This window comes from Cornus florida, unplaced genomic scaffold, assembly GCF_030987335.1.
Source record: "Cornus florida cultivar Cherokee Brave unplaced genomic scaffold, ASM3098733v1 CherokeeBrave_3.0.0_Hap2_Chr01, whole genome shotgun sequence".
Lineage (NCBI taxonomy): Eukaryota > Viridiplantae > Streptophyta > Magnoliopsida > Cornales > Cornaceae > Cornus > Cornus florida.
This window is the reverse complement of record NW_026775571.1, coordinates 86,593,584-86,612,676: the sequence shown is the minus strand read 5'-3', so window position 1 is coordinate 86,612,676 and position 19,093 is coordinate 86,593,584. Positions and strand designations below refer to the sequence as shown.

The window sequence follows — 19,093 nt, the reverse complement described above, 5'->3', positions numbered from 1 at the left end:
CCCTCCGGCTGACTTGATACCCGCCCTTCACAACGGTTTGCACGCCTCTTGAACTTGCAAGAACTTTGGTGCGCGCGGCCCTCCAGCTTCAAAGGACGCATCTTCTTGGGGAGATGAAGGCTCTCCTCCAACAGCATTGATTACCCACCGACGCATTAGTGCACCCACTTCATTCTTAAGACCACTGGATCAACAAGGGGGCACACCCCTGTGCTTTGCCCCAAGTCCTGCTCTGATACCATTTGTCATGGGCCTAGAGATTTGGTGCAGCGGCACGGCCCGTGCGGCACCAAGGCGTTGCTTCAGCTCACGCAACTGCCCTGGTCAGCCACCACGACCTGCCCTCCCAAGGATACATGCTGACTGGTTTTAACCTGCCTTGGTCTCACTCCGACTAGGGGGAGATTTGTGTCCCTTCCACGTAGATCCTCCTCTTGGTTGTTAATCACGTCCGATTGCTCCGCCATAGCTTCCTCCACACAAGGCGTGACGTCTCACGACCTTAGCTCTGATACCATTTGTCATGGGTCTAGAGATTTGGCGCAGCGGCATAGCCTGTGCGGCACCAAGGCGTTGCTTCAACTCGCGCAAGCGCCCTGGTTAGCCACCACGACCTGCCCTCCCAAGGATACATGCTGACTGGTTTTGACTTGCCTTGGTCTCATTAGGGGAACGGCTCCAGCTCCTGACCAGTTTGTGTAGGGATGGCCAACTCCCTTCTTTATAGTCAAGTCTACGACTAGCGACAAGCACTTCGAACTGAACTGAGTCGACCTGCCTGAACTCTGAAAATGTACCATCTTGTGATCCTGCACGCCCCTTCCCTGGAACCATTCCCAGTCAATGAATGTTTTTAGCCAACCAGCATGCGTGTCTTCTATGCTCATGGCGTCGTTAGGAATCGGAACGTGACACTATGCTACCTTTTGACATCCTAACTATATTTATGACCAGGCTACCCTCAACGAACACATTTCCTCTTCTTCCTCTTACCAAATTCATTGTTCCACAACCACCACCACACAGCCAGACGAAACCCAAATCCTAAAAATTACACACATATATATCTATCTATCTATTTATATATATATACACACAAACACACATATACAAAAGCAGTACTGTGGCCTTGTGACAATGTTATTACCGTATATATATATTATAGGAGGTGGCATTGCCTGGGCTAGTCGGATCTATTTTGGGTTGTGGATTAGAGGTGGCGGTGGTCGGGCGAGCTCAGAACGGCGGCTGCGAATTAGGGGGCGGATCGATTTTGGATTGTGGATTGGAGGTGGCGATGGGCAGGCGAGCTCGGAACGACGGCTGCAACTCATAGGCGCCGATAGCCTCGGAGAAGAGGGAATAACCCACTGGTGACGATGAGCATAAAAGACGATGGTCTTGGTGATGGACCGGCATTGCTTCACAGCGTCGATGAGTTATGAAGAACCCACTGGCGAAGTCTTGTTGTGCTTTATTGGCTTTGAATAGGGTTTGGATTTGGTGGTGGTGGTGGTTGTATATATATATATATGGTGGCCTTTAAGTCATTTAAGAATAAAGATATTTTGTATTAAAATTTTGAGGGTAAAAGAATCAATTGGCATGTACTTGAGGCCAAAAAAATAAATTGGAAAATTAAAATCAAAATCTTCATTTGTTTGAAAAATAACCTAATTTGCGGATGTCGGTGTAATTTGCCCTAAAAAAAAATAAAATTAAAGTCTTATTTCAAACAGTTTTCCAACTTTAAAAAACAAAAAATGAAGATGAAATTACAAATTCAGAATTTGGGATAAACACTTGTTTCAATATTTTATTTTTATTTTTATTTTTTTTAGTAATTTTATGGACTTCCTTTTTATTTTGCTAAATTTGTCGCCATATTGCCCCTTTCCGTAACCCTCGACTCATTCTCAAGACCCAAAGAGAGGCTTGGCGTCTATCTCAGTGTTGCAGCCGCAGACTCTCAGGTAAATTGTTTTCCGTACATTGACATCACACACATACACACACATATATATATATATATGTAATTTGTGTTATATACATATATAACCCATCAATCAGAGTTTCAATTGCTATTGGCATTTTGTTCATTCATACGTTTAATCTTATTGAACCCAGAAAGAAAGAAGAAAGGAAGTTTCAGAAACAAAGAAACAATGAGGCCGATTCTGATGAAAGGGCACGAGAGGCCATTGACGTTCTTGAAGTATAACAGAGACGGCGACATCCTCTTCTCCTGTGCGAAGGATCACACCCCCACCGTCTGGTTCGCCGACAACGGCGAGCGTTTCGGCACCTATCGTGGCCATAACGGCGCCGTTTGGTGTTGTGATGTCTCAAGCAAGTCCTTCCTTCTCCGCCGCTTTTTCTCCTTCTATACATACATACATAATAATTATATGTGTGTATATATAAATATATATGTAATAGATGATTATTGATACGAATTGGGTTTTCAATTTTTTGTGTTTTTGTGTGGTTATATATGGATATTGATACGAATTGGGTTTTCGATTTTTGGGGGGTTTTTGATTATCAATAGGGAAAGTGAAAGTATATGTATATATATATATATATATATATATATATATATATATATCTAGACTATTTGTGTAGTGATATGAATTGGGTTTTAGATTTTCTGGGTTTTTGATTATCAATTAGGGGAACTGAAATTATGTTTGCAGGGGATTCTATGCGCCTTATTACTGGAAGTGCGGATCAGTCGGCGAAGCTATGGAATGTTCAAACTGGAGCACAGCTTTACTCGTTTAATTTTGGTTCTCCAGCGAGGTGTGTGGACTTTGCAGTCGGTGACAAGCTTGTTGTGATCACCACTGATCCATTTATGGAGTTGGCTCCCGCTATTCACGTGAAAACCATTGCCAGTGATCCCACTGAGCGTAAGTTTTTAACTTTTTGTTCCCCTAATACCATCTGCAAATCTAATTGCAAATAATAAGGTGTGAGTAGTTGCTGAAACATGTTGACAGACAGTGGACTGATCCATGGACATATTATGATACGTGAATGTTCCTGTTGTGCTGTGTTGATGTATACGCAATTCACATCACCTATGTCAGTAAATTTGGAGAGTTTTATGGCAATTGCAAATGTGAATTATTTTATATATTATGATAATTTTGGGACTGATCCCAATAAATTACTAATGGACTTAGGGCTTACCAGACGAGAACTTCATAAGTATGATAGGTTTTAGGGTTTGGCCACTAATTTTGTTACGGGTGTGCAACCATAATATGGCAAGTTGGGCACTCTTTTGAATTTGATTAATTGATTTCATTCCCACGCTGTGGTGATTGGATTGGAGATGTTTTATGATTAATTGATATCATACCCATATCTTGGTGTGGCTTCTTTTATGAGGGTGTTATACGGGTGTTTGCATGGTGTTTCTTACTAAAATATCAGAAATTTTGAGTTGTAATTGTTACCACCATCTACTCTAAAAGTATAAGTTGTTAGGATGGTGTAACATTAATATTTTATTTCTTCTAAAATACTCCATCACGTGTGACCTTCTTTTGGTCCAACACGTGTTTCAGTTTTAATTGTGAGGGTGATGATGAGATTTGAATTAAATGACCTTTTGGCTCTGATATCATGTCAAGTTGTTAACCATGATCTATTCTAAAAGTTTAAGATGTTAGAGAAGGTATAACTTTGACATTTATATCATCTAACAGTAACATAATAGGAAATATTTTCCCCGACAGGTCAATCAATTTTACACAACATTATGGTCAGTCGGTGCTTTGGCTGATGGTGCTACTTGTTTCTTCTATTCTATTTTTTTTTTTTTTGTTTTTTTTTTTTTCATTTTAAAACATACGTATCTACATTCTAAAAATATATCTAATGCACCATAATCATGATGTATGATATAAATGCAAAATATAGGGCTAATCTAGCGCATGAGGCTCCTGCCATTGTGGGATTTAGGGAGACCAGGTGTAAGCAGTCTTACCTTCACTTGTGGAGAGGTTGGGTTTGGTTTTGAATTCCTGACCTCTAGGTCACAATGGAACAACCTTACCATTGCGACAAGGCCCATCCTCATATAAATGTGCAATATGAAACACACTTATTTGGGGTGGTTAAGGTGCGACTGTGAGGGTAAATGTGAATAATTGATCTACTCATCTTGATATGATTGCTTGTGATTCAAGTTGATCAAGACTGTCAATGCAAATCGTCTTTTGCAAACTTCATTCATTCTTCAATCTACATTTTTCAACTCAGGAATAGGTAGTAAATCAACAATACTGACTGACACTACTTATAAAAAAAGATACTGACTGATACTGGCTGACTTCTGAACTTAACCATTCTAACCAGCTTTTTGATAACATTAATTGCTGACATAGATGAATTTAATAGTAGTATTGGTCGAACAGTTCTGGATGGCTCTTAACGTAAGCTAGGGGAAGGGCTAAGGAGCCGTAAGTTCATTTTAGTGTTTCACATTGATATGCTTTTGGACACTTAATTTTTCTTAACATGCCAGATGATGCCAAATATGACTGTTCCTATCATACAGATATGCGTCCCTCCCTCCCTTTGTCGATGGGTTTAAAAGTGTCATGTTGGCATTGTGTACGAAGGTGTTAGAACTGCTTAATACTTGTGTTACTTATGCTAGGGGAATCCTTTTATTTAACAAGCAAATGTGCAAATGTTTTGAATTGTCAATGAAATTATATTGCAGAGACCGATGAATCTGTGCTCGTGCTTAAGGGTCCTCAGGGAAGAATAAATAGAGCTGTCTGGGGACCCCTGAACAAGACTATCATAAGTGCTGGTGAAGATGCTGTAATTCGTATATGGGATTCAGAGGTAGGTGGTTGCGAATGTATATTGTTGCCTTATTGTACTTGATGGAAGAAATTAAATGGTCTATATTACTCTTCTTTCATGAAGTTCCCTTGTGGATTTGAAACTTCGATGTTGTAATTACTTTGTTGTGAAACTTGCAGACAGGGAAACTACTCAAGGAGTCTGACAAGGAAATTGGTCATAAGAAGACAATAACATCACTTTCAAAGGCTGCAGATGGTTCACATTTCCTCACTGGTTCCTTAGACAAATCTGCTAAGGTAGTGTATCTCATAAATTAAACTAGTTTGGAAATCTTCATTTATATATTTATATTATCGTTGTTCTCCATTAATGATGCAAGTATATTTTGTCTTTTTTCCTATATTATTCTTTCCCACAAATTTGACAGCTTTGGGACACCAGATCATTGACACTTATCAAGACATATGTGACAGAACGCCCAGTCAATGCAGTTGCAATGTCTCCACTTCTTGATCACGTATGTACTAATAAATCATTTCCAATGTAATTTTCTTTATTTGTCGACCTGATTTGCCTTTCTTTTAGTGTGCTGGTCATATAGACTAAACTTTTGTACTTCTTGCTAGGTGCTTTCTTGTTTCTATCCTCCTAAAGAGCTTGGGTTCTTGAAAGTTGTAGTTTTCGTTGTATATGACTTATCTCTTTCTAGTAAATGAACATGACCTTTTTCAGGTGTAAATCTGAGTGGTTGTTATTTTCATTTGAAATAGGATGATGAGTTTAATCTGTGACATGCAACTTTACTGCTGAAAATCTTTTCTTTTCTTTTGTTTTTCCGGTAAAAGCGTTGAAAGTCCTTAAATGGTTTGCATCCTTTTCAGCAGATGGTGCCTTTTTTTTGAAGGTTTAAGAGAAGAGAAAGTGATTATTCCAACTATGAATTAGATCGTGTTAACAATTGTATAAGAAAACGTTTATGAAAATGATGGAATATCATGCATGACATAGAGTTTTAGTATGTAAAGCTGCTTTTAACTTGTTCTGATACTTCAAAATTTTTAAAGGGATGGCATTAAAAACTCCAGTTACTAATAAATTATCTATTCATTACTTTAAAGTCCACAACGTTCATTTCTTGTTACAAGAACAAGTGTATGGTTCATATTAATTGATGTTTTATTATTTAAAGGTAGTATCAGAAAAGATGTTTCCGGTGTCATCACAATATGGGATCAAGGTGACAATATTCGGTCAGTTAGAATGAGTTATTAGTTTTTACCTATAGAATAAAGTTCACCACATTCTCTTTTACCATCTGAAGAAAAATCGACTGTTGATAATAATTAGCTTTTTTTGAGTAATTAATATATGAAACGATGTTCACCATCAGAATTTTGGTCTGGAGAAGAGGACAACATTTCACCAGAATTTGGATTAATATTATGCTGAAAGACAAGCACAGGGAAAGATTTTCTTACGAATTCTGGTATCAAATTGATGCACAACAGCTTGTGGAGTTGGATTTATGCTGCCTAGAAACGATCCTGTGGTGGATTTTGTAACGGAAAGCTTGTAGGGTTAAGGTTTTAAGATGTAGAAGAAAGTCCTAGAAACGGTCCTGTGGTGACTACTAAAGACCAGTCTATACCCATGCACAACATCTAAATTAGATCTCTAGCTAATCTAGAAATTTCCAAAATACTCTTGATTCCTTAAATCATAAATACATTCCTATCAGCAGCAAAATATCAAAATAAGAATAAGTTAAAAGTTAAAACTAGTGCTTGACACTTCCATTCTGACCAAGAAGATTTCTTGAGTGGTGTGGGGCCCATAGTTTTAGTTTTATGACTCCAAAGTTAATGAGCTTCCATCATTAGAACCCTGGGAAGGCATCTGGAGAATGAAGTTTCACAGTTACATGATTTTTCTGCTTCCTCTCTTCTGCTGAGGTCTTAAGTTTTGTGGCCTCCTTGCTGGAAATTGCGGATACCATATAAGGAATTAGATTTTGCTAGTTTTTGGCCTTGATCCAAGTATCTTCCTATCTGCTGATGCTTGTAACCATTCCACCAGAACTACTTTAGTACATGCGCAGTTAGGGGCTCATAGGAAGGTACGTTTTTCGCTAATGGGTGATGGCACACACATTAGGTGCTGTTTATTTTATTTATATCAAATGTTTAGTCAGCTAGAAAGGGTGGTGGCACAAACTCAAACTGAAAAGCCTACTTGATAAAAGGCATCAAGAGTTGGTATCTGCAATTTTATTTTTAGGAGAAGGAACTGTTAAAAAGAAAAAAGAAAACGAATTTTTGGAATTTGTTATACATTTGAGAAAATAATTTTCTTTCTAGTTGATATGCAATACTAATATATGTAGAAAATAAACAGGGGTTTCTTTGGAATGCTTGCATAAGTCATCTTAGAGGCCTTGAGTTGTTGTGAAATTTCATCTGTTTCCTTTTCTTTTATTACTTTATTATACTTTTATTTCTATTTTTTATTCATGGCTTCTACACTAGTCCTAGTTAGAATTCTTATTCATATATGGGAAATAATAAACAAAATGACAAAAAAAGGGCCGTTATTTCTGGCATTTTAGGTTTTATCAATAAATTATGAGACTCAACATGTTTAGCATGGCCTGGTATTTACTTGGTCCTGATTGGGACCAAAAGAGAGTCTCAAAGCCCTTTTGAATGCACCCAAGATTCATTATGGTTCTAATACTTATAATTATTAGTTTCTGTAGAATTTTTTTGTTTCAGCAAATCGTCATTACCTCTTCTCTTTATCAGTCATTGGGAAATCAATTAGATAGAGTAGTAATAATTCTCCGTTATAGAAATTAGACTAATAATTTCAAACTCAGTGGACTTTTCAGCCAACTCAATTGATTTGGCAGCAGCTGTAGCTTTGATTTGGTTGTCTCCTTGTTTTTTTTTGTGGCATAGTTAACTTTTCCTGGTTTCCAGTTACACTTCCAGATGCAGATGTCTACTCTCTTTAGGGTTTGCATGAGTATAGGGCATGAATGATAGTTTCACCATATTGCAGGTAGTTGTTATGTCGACTGCTCAAATGCCTGCCAGCAATCACGGCAAATTGCACCAAAGAATTACAATGCAAAGTGAAAGTTTTTCTAGGTTGTATAGAGGAAGGTTTTAACTAATTCAATAAGTTTATGTATTTTGACCTACCATCTATTCTATGAAAATTTTATTAAGTTGACCATGTGTCTGGTGAGTATCAGTTATGGCAGTGGAGCTTTTAAAGCAAATTATACATTTGAGTTAGACAATATTTTACACTTGCTTCTTAAACTTTCATCCTCGGCTATTATTTTGTTTCTCTGGGTGTCCATCAGTAACTGAAGGGCCTGGCCATACTATTTTAGGTGGTCTTCATTTTTCAAAGTAACATCTGTCATCCTTGTGAAGCCTATATTGTTTCATGTTGAGTTTGATGCATCCTGAACTTTTCAGGTGGTGATCGGAGGTGGTCAGGATGCAGTAAATGTCACGATGACTGATCACCGTGCTGGGAAGTTTGAGGCCAAATTCTTTGACAAGGTAGAATGGATTAATGTTTAGGGATGTAAAACTTTTTTGATGTGTAATCTTTTAACTGATTATGTTTTACTTTTTCCTTGTGTCTCCTTAGATTCTTCAAGAAGAAATTGGAGGTGTGAAAGGACACTTTGGACCTATAAATGCTTTGGCATTCAATCCTGATGGGAAAAGGTATCTCTTTTGTTATTGTACTGTTTTGCAGATAAGGCTTCTCAATATTGTATTTAAAATAGAAACACCATAAAGTTGTCATAGTTTTATTAATGTCTTCTTTGAGCCGACATTTACCCTCCCTTCTTTGTTTTTCCCCCTCAAAGTATTCATTTAAGAATTATTATCCTTTGGTGGTGAGTTCTAAATATCTGCCTGCAATGTGTGATTAAGTGAATTAAATTTAACCATTTTTAGTGGTATATTTTGGAATGCAAATTTCATGTATTATACTTAGATTAGTTAAAGGTAATGAGTTTGAAAATTTTCTTTCCTTTGTGGTCATTTATGTGTCTTCTAAGTACCTGCAAGTGTTTTTCTTGTGTACTTTTGTTTCAGAGTATGGTGTATGAGTGCTTTATATATTTCAACATGTATATTTGTCTTCTTCTTTATGAATATTACTTCTAGAATCCTTGTTGACAATTTTAAAAAAAATTGGCTATATGTGGCCATGCACTTGTTAGTCACCAGTCTGGATACCTGTAAATTAGTCCATCAGTGTTTTAAGTTAAAATCTGTTGAACGGTACATTGTACTTTAGTGGGGGGAATTATCACTAATTATTAATTTTTTCTTTCGTTACTTTATTGCCACTCATTGATGCTCATGGTGTATTAGTTGATCATGTTTTAACCAATATATTTTTGCCTATCTATTGAGTGAAAACTCTCTATGGTGATTGTTGACACGTATAGCATAAATGTGCGCACACATTTTCCTTATACTTAATCCTGAAGTGATGCCTTTAATTATGCTGCTGGGCGAATTTGACACATTTTATGTTCGCAAACACATACGTCTGCTATATATTTTGTGCAAATGCTAGCCCAACATCCTTGTTCGAGTTAGAATGTTTCTTATGCATGATCATGGAATATGTTTGATACACACAAATTGATATCGTGCCTTTTAAAAAAATCTGAGAAATCGTGAAAACAATTATTTTATTTGAAGAGTTAAATGAATCATAAGAACTAATTAAGTGGGCCCTGCAAAGAAAATAAATTCCCTTAAAAATCATAAAAACTATTCAAGATATGTATATAAATACAAAAAGTAACGTTCGTACCACATGTGGTGACACTGACGAGTTTCTCATAAAAGTAGGATTGCACCATGGATAGGTGCTAAGCCCATATCTAATTGTAATAATCTTAGATGAAATAAATAAAAAAGAATTCCAAAACGAGATTCCACGTTGCATGATGTTTGCTGATGATATTGTGCTTTTGGATATCTCTTAAGAGATCTTAGCAATAAAACAAGAAATGTGGAGAAATGCTTTAGAATCGAAAGGATTGGGAATTAGTTGAGCTAAAACCGAGTATATGGAATACAAATTTAATAAAGATTCAGTCATTGATAATATAATGATAGCACTTCAAAACCAAAGAATTACTTAAAACCACCACTTTCGGTATCTAGGATCGATGATACTAAATATGGGTATAGGTGATGTAACTAGTAGAATTGGAGCGAGTTGGACAAAATGGAGACAAGCTAGTGGGATTTTATGTGATAAAAATAATAATGCATAGGCTAAAAGGAAAATTCTATAGGACCATTATTAGATGAACTATGTTGTATGGAGCGGAGTGTTGGGTCCCAAAAAAGAGCCTTCATGTAGCGAAAATAATGGAATGTCATGATGGATGAATGAAGTGACTAGAAGAGATAGGGTGACTAATGAAAATGTGAGGAAAATTAGGTGTAGTACCCATTCTTAGATGGTTTGTACATGTACATGGGAGACCTAGTCAAACGAGGAAGACTCCTAAAAGTATCTTTTAATATCTGTTGTGTGTCAAACGAGCAACAGTAGGGATCTTACACAGTTAGCTCATTTAACCACCCTCCCATTGCTCCTGAAGATGCAAAGGAAGATCCCAATGGTATAAAGTTATAAAAGGCTGGATACCTGCAGAACATAGTTCCCATTTATTTTTACTGTTGATACTGGAACGAAATCAAGTTGTAATAGAAGGTAAGAGACAGAGTGGGCAGCCAAAAATAAATAAAATGGGATGAGGTTATTAAAAATATTTTAAAAAGTTAAATATAGTAGGTGAATTGCATGTAATTAAAAAGCTTGGAGAGAAATAATTCATGTGGTGGACTCTATTCATATGGGATTAAGAGGCAAGGGTGATGATGATAAAGAAATGAATTATATGAGAACTGATTTGGCAAGGATGACTGATACAATTGCACACATTTAAAGTAGAAGACGTGTCTTATACAATTGAATCTTCCATTTAGCACCTTGTTTTCATTTCATTTGCATTATGTATGTTTTAGTCTGACTAGTTTGTATATTGCTATCCATAACTGGCTAGTGCGGCAATTGCTATCCAGTGACTGATTTTATACATACCGATTCTATTCTAACAGAAGATCATCATTAGACTTGTATATTTGACTTTGTTTTCTTCTATTTTTGTCTGTAGTTTCTCAAGCGGAGGTGAAGACGGTTATGTAAGATTACATCATTTCGACCCCGAGTACTTCAATATCAAAATTTAGCCGCATAATATAGAGGAAGGGAACTTGTTTTGGTGAATTTTATGCTGTAAGAGCAGAGTTTTCTTATGAGTTTGTGTTTTTTTTAATGAAAGAACAGTTTTGTTATGAAGATTATTCAGGTTTCCTTTGTTGCTAATAAGCTCATTTCCAGTTGAAAATTAGCTCTCAGCAAGTTTCGTGCGTTACAATGGTCCATTTTAGTAACTCCAATGAAAAAAGAAAATCTTTGTTATAGAAAAAAAAAAAAAAGGAGAGGAAGATTTCATTCATTTTCGTTTATCTGTGGCTCTCAATGATGTCTCACTTAGGATGGCAGAGGAAACACTATTCCTTTCCTATTTACCTTCCAAAACACTGGAACTTGAAGCAAAAGATATAGCTAAATTAAGCTTGCATAGAGATCTGTCTTGAAACAAACTATCTATGCACTATAACCACTAGGATGTTAATGTATTCATATACTGTATTCTCTCTAATCATAAAATTACCCAATCCTTTGAGGGACATTTCCCTTCAATCTCTTCCCCCTCCCTCCTTTTTCCATTTCCTTTTTCTTTCAAGCTATATCAACAGAAAACCAAGGAAGCAACTGCCCAATGATTCAAGGAACAAGCATCAGAATACACAAAACTAATAATCCAAACAAACAAAATTTTGAGCTATATTGAGTAATTTTTTCAGGAGAACTTGTCGTTGTCTAATGAAGAAGAATATATGAATGAACTATTAAATTATGCACATGCGGTGACATTGCAAATAAAACTCCTAAACTATTAAAAATTTGTAAATCCGTTGTGATTCTAAATTATTGATTTCTGCATTAATTAAACTAACATTTTACCTAATTTTCTTTGCCATTGGACCACATCACATTAAGGGTGATTATAAAATTAACTAAAAATGTCAAGGATATTCAATGGCGTAGTTGTAGATTATGAGATAACTAATGACAATGATTACAAATATGTTTTGTTATTTTATTTTATTTTATAATTTTCTTATATATATATATATATATATATTAAATTTTCTTTTTTTAATTTTTAATTTTATTATTATTTTTTAAAATTTTTGCAGAATTTTGTATCAAACCCTCAATTAGGGAAAGAATTTGATGGAATATGGATACCCAATGTAGTGGACTTTTCTTTTAGAAATAACACTAGTAACAGTAAAGAGTGTTTCTTAATTTCATCATAGTGCTTTTTTTGGAGTGAGAAAATCTTCAGTTAAAATGGAGTAATGAAGAGATTTTTGTTCGAAGTGGAGCTATGGTGGAGCACGTACGTGAAGATATATTTTGATTACGTGTTAATTACATGAAGAATTGGGGTGCTCAAAGTTGTTGATTTTGGCTTACAATGAAGTTTTACCATGTGATTACATAACAAAGTTGAACAGGTTCAGTGGTGGTGAACCCTATACTGGGAAGTTACATAAATTGATTTTTTTATTGGTTTTGGAATTAGGGAAAAGCTGAAGATTTGGGGAAGAAGTTGTACCTATTATTTTAGAGTTGAAGACGAATATGCTAACTCCTTGTAGGTAAGTTGGGGAATACTTGTCCAACAAGGAATTGTGTTTTGAAGACTCTATAAATAGAGACGGGTATGAGAGGTTTCGAGAGAGAGAGAGAAGAAAGAAAAGATGTAAGGGGTTTAAGGGTGAGTGTTGTGCGGAGAGGGAAGAGTATATGTACATGTAGCCTTAAAAGAGATGATGGGTGAGTGAGTGGGGTTTTGATATGTGATTGTTTGCTCTCTTATTTGAATTATAATAGTGAAATCTCTCTCTCCATTGACGTAGCCCTATAGTTAGATGAACCATTAAAATATTGTGTTGTAGGTGAATGTGTATGATTATTATCTCCATATATGCTTATGTTGATGTGATGTAATGATGCTTTCATTGTGTGTGATGAAGGAGAGATTTAATTCTCAATAACAGCCGACTATTGAGTGGGTTGGAAGGAGTTAATTATTCTCAATAACTGGTATCAGAACCGATGGTGGGTCAGAGTCTGTGATTGCTCCTGAAGATCAGTAGTAAAAAATTGGTGTGAAGTTTGTTAGAGCAGAAGGTTGATCGAAAGGGGCCATGGAAATTCAATTAGAATTAATGATGACATATAAAAGATAGATTGTGTGAAGACACAGACCCATGAGGAACAAGTTATTGGGATAACCCATGAGGAACAAGTTATTGGGATAAGCGGGGGGATGCTCGTTTTTAAGATGGGGCAAATGTGATAGGGGTGAAGCCAATGAGGAACAAGTCTTGGGGACAAGACGGAGGATGCTCGTTTTCAAGATGGGGCAAATGTGATAGAGGTGAAGCCTACAAGGAACAAGTTCTGGGGACAGGCCAAGAGTAGGTGCTAATTCTTAGGATGGGGCAAGGGAGTGAAAAATAACAAGCAAAGAGGAATATGAAGAGTCAAGATAGGAGATTTGGTCATTTGAACCAAAAAAAACAATTGATAAAGATGAGTTGAAGATTGGTGGGTTGCCATACATGAGCAATTGAACTCCAACGGGGTGAATAGATAAGAAGAAGAAGAAGAAGAAGAAGAATGATGAATTTGAGAAAAGATTAAGATTGTTAGAGTGTTTCTCAATTTCATCATAGTGCTTTATTTGAGTTGGAGAAATCTTTAGTTAAGATGAAATTATGAAGAGATCCTTGTTCGAGGTGGATCTATTGTGGAACATGTACGTGAAGACATATTTTGATCACATGAAGCATTGGGGTGCTCAAAGTTGTTGATTTTGGCTTACCTTTGGCTACTGCCAAAGTTGAGCCGGTCCAATTCTCTCTCTGAACTGTTTCAACCTGGGCGTGTAGTTTTGGCTTTGGCTATTGTCAAAGTTGAATCGGTTCAAATGGGGTTGAATTGGTTTAAGTTGGACAGTGAAATTTTACCATGTTATTACATGACAAAGTTGAACAGGTTTAGTGGTGGTGAACTGATTCAACTTTCTTGGAAAGTTATGTCAATTGATTTTCTTATTGATTTTGGACTTGGAGAAAAGGCCGAAGATTTGAAAAATACGTTATACCTATTATTTTAGAGTTGAAGACGGTTATGGTAACTTGTAGGGGAATACTTGTCCAACAAGGAATTGGGTTTTGAAGACGCTATAAATAGATATGGGTATGTGAGGTTTAGAGAGAGAATAAAAAAAAAATATGTAAGGGGTTTAAGAGTGAGTGTTGTGAGGAGAGGAAAGAGTATATGTAATTCCCGAATGTATACATGTAGCCTCAAAAGTGATGATGAGTGAGTGAGTGGGGCTTTGACATGTGATTGTATATTTTCTTTCTTGATTCATGATAGTGAAATCTCTCTTTCCATTGACGAAGCCCTAGAGTTGGATGAACTATGTAAAATATTGTGTTGTGCGTGAATGTGTATAATTGTTATCTCCATATATAATTGTGTTGATGTGATGTGATGATGCTTCCGTTGTGTGTGATGAAGAGGGGGGGTTTAACTCTCAACAATAACCGACTGTCAAGTGATTTGGAAGGAGTTATTATCCCCAGCAATAACAACGAGCTTGATTTACACTGCTGGCTCGAAATGACATCCACTCTTGAACCATACAGGTTGTTGCTTATGATTTTACGGACCTTAGAGGTAGAAACCATTTCACTACATTACAATAAGACAAACTATTGTGCTTGTTAGAATATATTATAGAATATATTGTTACCATGTATAGGTTTACCATATAGTGTTTATGTTTACTTTCTCTCCACTTATGTTGTCTCCTATATAAACTCCTATATATTCTTATATTATTTACATCAATAAAATATACAATTGCTCTATCTTTCTTATTTGTAACATGGTATCAGAGCTATCGCTGGGGATGACACTATCAGTCCCATCCCCGGCGGCGGTCAACTAGCAAACTCACGCTTTCGCACTCTAAGATCTTCATATGCCCCATCCAGGGAAGGCTCATTGTCTAAGTCTTCCTTTGAGAAACCCAATGAGATGCCTAATTTAAAGAAGCCCTGCCTAGGGATGCCCCGTACAGGGTAGCCTTGTTGTTTAACGAGATGCCACGTTTTGAGATACTCAACGTGTTGGATCAACTCCGTCAACGCGCCACCACGTGCCTTAAGTGGTAATCCCATTCTTAAATGCACTTTCACGTGCACCAGCGGTAATCTCGCACCTCAACGTGTCGGATCAACTCCGTCACCACGCCACCACATGCCATCAGTGGTCATCATGCGTTCACACGCGCCTTCAACACAGTGAATCTTTAAAAATTCGTAACCCATCAATTTATAATAGTTACCATTGGGGATGGCAATGTCAACCTATTCACGCTCCGTACCTACCTCCATGATCTTCATAGATCAACCCTATATAGACATGCAACAGTGGTGCAATGTCAGACACATTTTGCAACGGTGCCAGTAGTTGTGCCACGTTAGTTGCCACGCAGCAGAGTTGCCAACAATAGTGCCAAGTCATCTGCCACTTCAGTTGCCATGTCATAAATCACATTAGCATCGATGCCACGTCATCTACATCAGGGTGAAATGATTGTCTTCAAACTCAAGATAGCTTCATATAAGCCACCTTAATTTTGAAAGGGTATATTGTTACCATGTATAGGTTAACCATATAGGGTTTATGTTTACTTGCTCTCCACACATGTTGTCTCCTATATAAACCCCTATGTATTCTTATAATCTCAAGCGTTAATACAATATCATATTATATATTCTTCCTTTATTTCTAACAGTACTAATTCTTTGGCCGACTATGGAGGCTCTAGAATCAGTGACAGACCAGGAATTGTTCTGAGAATTGGCGTGATTGAAGAATGAAAAAATACTTTTTGAAGATAATTTATTTTAAAATAAAATGACAAGTATTAAAACTAAATTTTAGTTGACAATATTTTGGTTTATTACATTTACAAAAATAAGATGGGGCAAATGCTAAAGATCGAGTGAGAAAAGGGAGAGAGAAATAGAAAGTCGATTATCTAAGAAACAAGGATATTGATATGAAATACCAATATGACATAACATGGATATAGGATAACTATAAGTTAAATCATTATATATATATGGTCCTAGAGTAATATTATTTTTCTTAAACTCTTGAGGAACCATTAATAAATCATAAAAATTAATATGTTATAAAAATAACATTGGCCGCAAGAATGTATTACCATTGATATGGGGAAGTAGAGAGTGGAGGAAAGAGAGGGAAGGAAGGCGGATTGCTTTACTATGTTTGGATCCAAAAATCAATGGGGACAACTACCTATAGTGGGGTATTTTTTAAAATTTAGTGGGGAGATTTTCAGATTTTTTTATAATAAAATTATGGATGGTAAAGTAAATGGTTAATTTCACTCAGACCCCTTCAGGTTGGGTCATATTTCACCTAGATGAACATTTGGTTTTTAACTTTCACTTACACCCCAATTTGCTTTTTGGCCTCAAACACATGCGAATTGACCTTTTTACCCTCAAAATTTTAATACAAAATATCTTTAATTTTAAATGACATAAACGCCCCTCTGTCATCTTTCATTTGGGGTCTCTTTCACCCACCCCCTTTAACCACTAACACACCACCGCCACAACACACCATTGCCACAACGCAACCACAACACACCACCGCTGCTACAACCCAACCACCACACATCGCCGCCACAACGCAACCACCTGCGGTCTCTATCTATTCTGCTCTCAATGTATATATATATATATATATATATATATATATATATATCAATACTTTAGTATTTATCACTACTGATTGAACTAAGTTTTGATTGGTCTACAGAGACGAATTGTACTAATTTTTGGGTTTCTTCTATTTGAAATGATTGAGAAATGGGGATTCAATTGGTTCAAGCAATAGGCGGCCATATGAGAGTCAAAGGAAGAACAATAAATGCACACAGAAACAGAGAACCCAATGACTCTCTCTAGTAATTCTAGGTTTACTCTACACCGAAAATCAATTGCCTCTACATTTCTAATCGAAACCCTAAAATAGATTCGATCCAGCCCAAACCTGCCCACCGTATGGATTCCATCTTCGACGACTAAGCTGGTGTCGCCGCTGTTCTGAGGTCGCCTGACCACTGCCACCTCCAATCCACAACCAAAACCCCATCATCGATCCGGCCGACCCTTGTTTGGCTCCTTGTTTGGCTGTTTTGTATGCATGTGTATATATATATATACATATATGTGTGTAATTTTGTGTATATATATATATATATATATATATATATATATATGTATGTATGTATGTATGTATGTAATTTTGAGGAGTTGGGTTTTGTGTGGTGGTGGTGGTCGGCGAATCCGGTGGCTCTGTCTGAATTGGGGATGATGATGGTATGAGGAGGGTGAAGAATATGCAGTGCATATTGGGGGTAGTTTGGTCACAAAAATAGTCAATGGGAGATCAAAGGGTAGTATAGTCATTTAACACCTCAAAAGTACTATGACCCCACCAAAAATTGACATTTGGGGTATAAGTGAAATGTTAAGCCATTAATTCAAATATGAGTAAAAATTAAAAACCAAATCTTCATCTAGGTGAGATATGACCTAACCTCGGGGGTCTGAGTGAAAGTAACCCTAAAGTAAATAACCAAGAACCCCGCGGGGGCACTAGTGGGTCCTTGGTAGGTCCCTCCCTGTCTAGAAAATCCATTTTTTTTGTAAGTTAATAATAAAAATTAAACCACCATCTATCATCTTCAAAAATAGAAAGTTGAAGAATCAGGTCTTCATAATGTCAAAGTGAGTGTAAAAAAAACAAAATTACGCGTGACTCTTGTCGTGCCCGAATTATGATCCACTTTGTTCGGTGTTTTTTAAATTTAAAATTTCTTTATTAAATTATAACAAAATGGAATAAAATAGGTTTGATGGACAAAAGTTGTTGATTATTTTTTTTTATTTATTTTTGTGAATGGCCTTGTAGAAATATATAAAAAAAAACCACCATTTGATATTGATTTTATGTTGGTTGGGTTACTATTTAAAACTTTTTATAAATAACCATCTTATGAAAATTATTTGGAAAAATCGCTTTTAAAAATTCCTTTTTTAATTAGTCACTCACATAAATTTACATTAATTGTGGATTGAAGGATTGACCCAAATCAAATTCTGGGCTCCGCTGACTACTAATCAAAAATTTCCTTTAAGTATACTAAGTAGGATAGAATTCTCTTTCTAACAACAAATAAAAGGACTAAAAAATAGAAAACTAGAATAGGAACACGGAAGTATGGGATATTAATGGATAAGAGAAGGACATTGAAAGTAGAGGTGACACAGAGGGAAAGCATTTGGGATGCAAAGAGAGGCCATACTAGGATTTTCAAGGATGGATTGATGTTACAAGGGTATTTGTCCCACATCTAATTCAGATGAAAAGGAAAGGGAGTATAAATGAGTGGGTATCTAATACTATTCAATAGCTTAAATTTTTGGATAAATGAATAAGCGCCTACCCATAACAATTTAAGAGTCCGATGTAGTCCTTGATCCGGTGCCACGTCAAGCACTTAGCATGGAAGGAGTCCAGGTGAGTCATCCGGATAGGTAGAGTGGCCCGACCGCAACGAGGGCGTTGCAAGTTCGGGGGGGAGAGGAGAATGTTCCCATATTGGATCCGGATGGAAAGTGAAGGGGTATAAATGAGTGGGTATGTAACACTATCAAATAGTTAAGTTTTTGGATAAACAATAGCCTATCTTGCACTGCCATCCAAATGATGAATTCTTTCTACGCCGGGAAAAACTTAAATGTTCCGGGTATAGTGATAACATAATATTACACACTAATTATAGACAAACAATGATATGACCAACTAAAATAAATATTTTTCTTATTCATATGTGATATCATGTCATCACTAAACACAAAACATTTAAGTTATACAGGAA

At 36.3% G+C, this 19,093-nt stretch overlaps 1 protein-coding gene across 2 annotated transcripts; it reads left to right on the top strand.

The window, feature by feature from the left end:
* Nucleotides 1-1,881: 1,881 nt before the first annotated feature.
* LOC132304523 (eukaryotic translation initiation factor 3 subunit I-like) lies at nt 1,882-11,299 on the top strand. 2 transcript variants are annotated; one of them, XM_059802253.1, is made up of 9 exons: nt 1,883-1,973; nt 2,128-2,349; nt 2,697-2,912; nt 4,739-4,866; nt 5,007-5,126; nt 5,258-5,347; nt 8,319-8,405; nt 8,497-8,576; nt 11,066-11,299. In XM_059802253.1, exons 2-9 carry the CDS (start codon nt 2,166-2,168, stop codon nt 11,139-11,141), a joined length of 981 nt encoding a protein of 326 aa, XP_059658236.1. In that variant the 5' UTR covers nt 1,883-1,973; nt 2,128-2,165; the 3' UTR covers nt 11,142-11,299. The 2 variants fall into 2 exon arrangements, with proteins under 2 accessions (XP_059658244.1, XP_059658236.1); XM_059802261.1 differs by lacking the exons at nt 8,319-8,405; nt 8,497-8,576; nt 11,066-11,299 and adding an exon at nt 7,891-8,268 and having other exon boundaries at nt 1,882-1,973.
* The last annotated feature ends 7,794 nt before the right edge of the window (nt 11,300-19,093 follow it).

What these genes read in the sequence shown, in the direction of transcription:
- LOC132304523 (XM_059802253.1), top strand. Translation starts at nt 2,166, where the DNA reads ATGAGGCCGATTCTGATGAAAGGGCACGAGAGGCCATTGACGTTCTTG. An exon ending in AGGCCAAATTCTTTGACAAG is followed by an intron (nt 8,406 to 8,496) that starts GTAGAATGGATT and finishes GTGTCTCCTTAG; the next exon opens with ATTCTTCAAGAAGAAATTGG. An exon ending in TTCAATCCTGATGGGAAAAG is followed by an intron (nt 8,577 to 11,065) that starts GTATCTCTTTTG and finishes TTTTGTCTGTAG; the next exon opens with TTTCTCAAGCGGAGGTGAAG.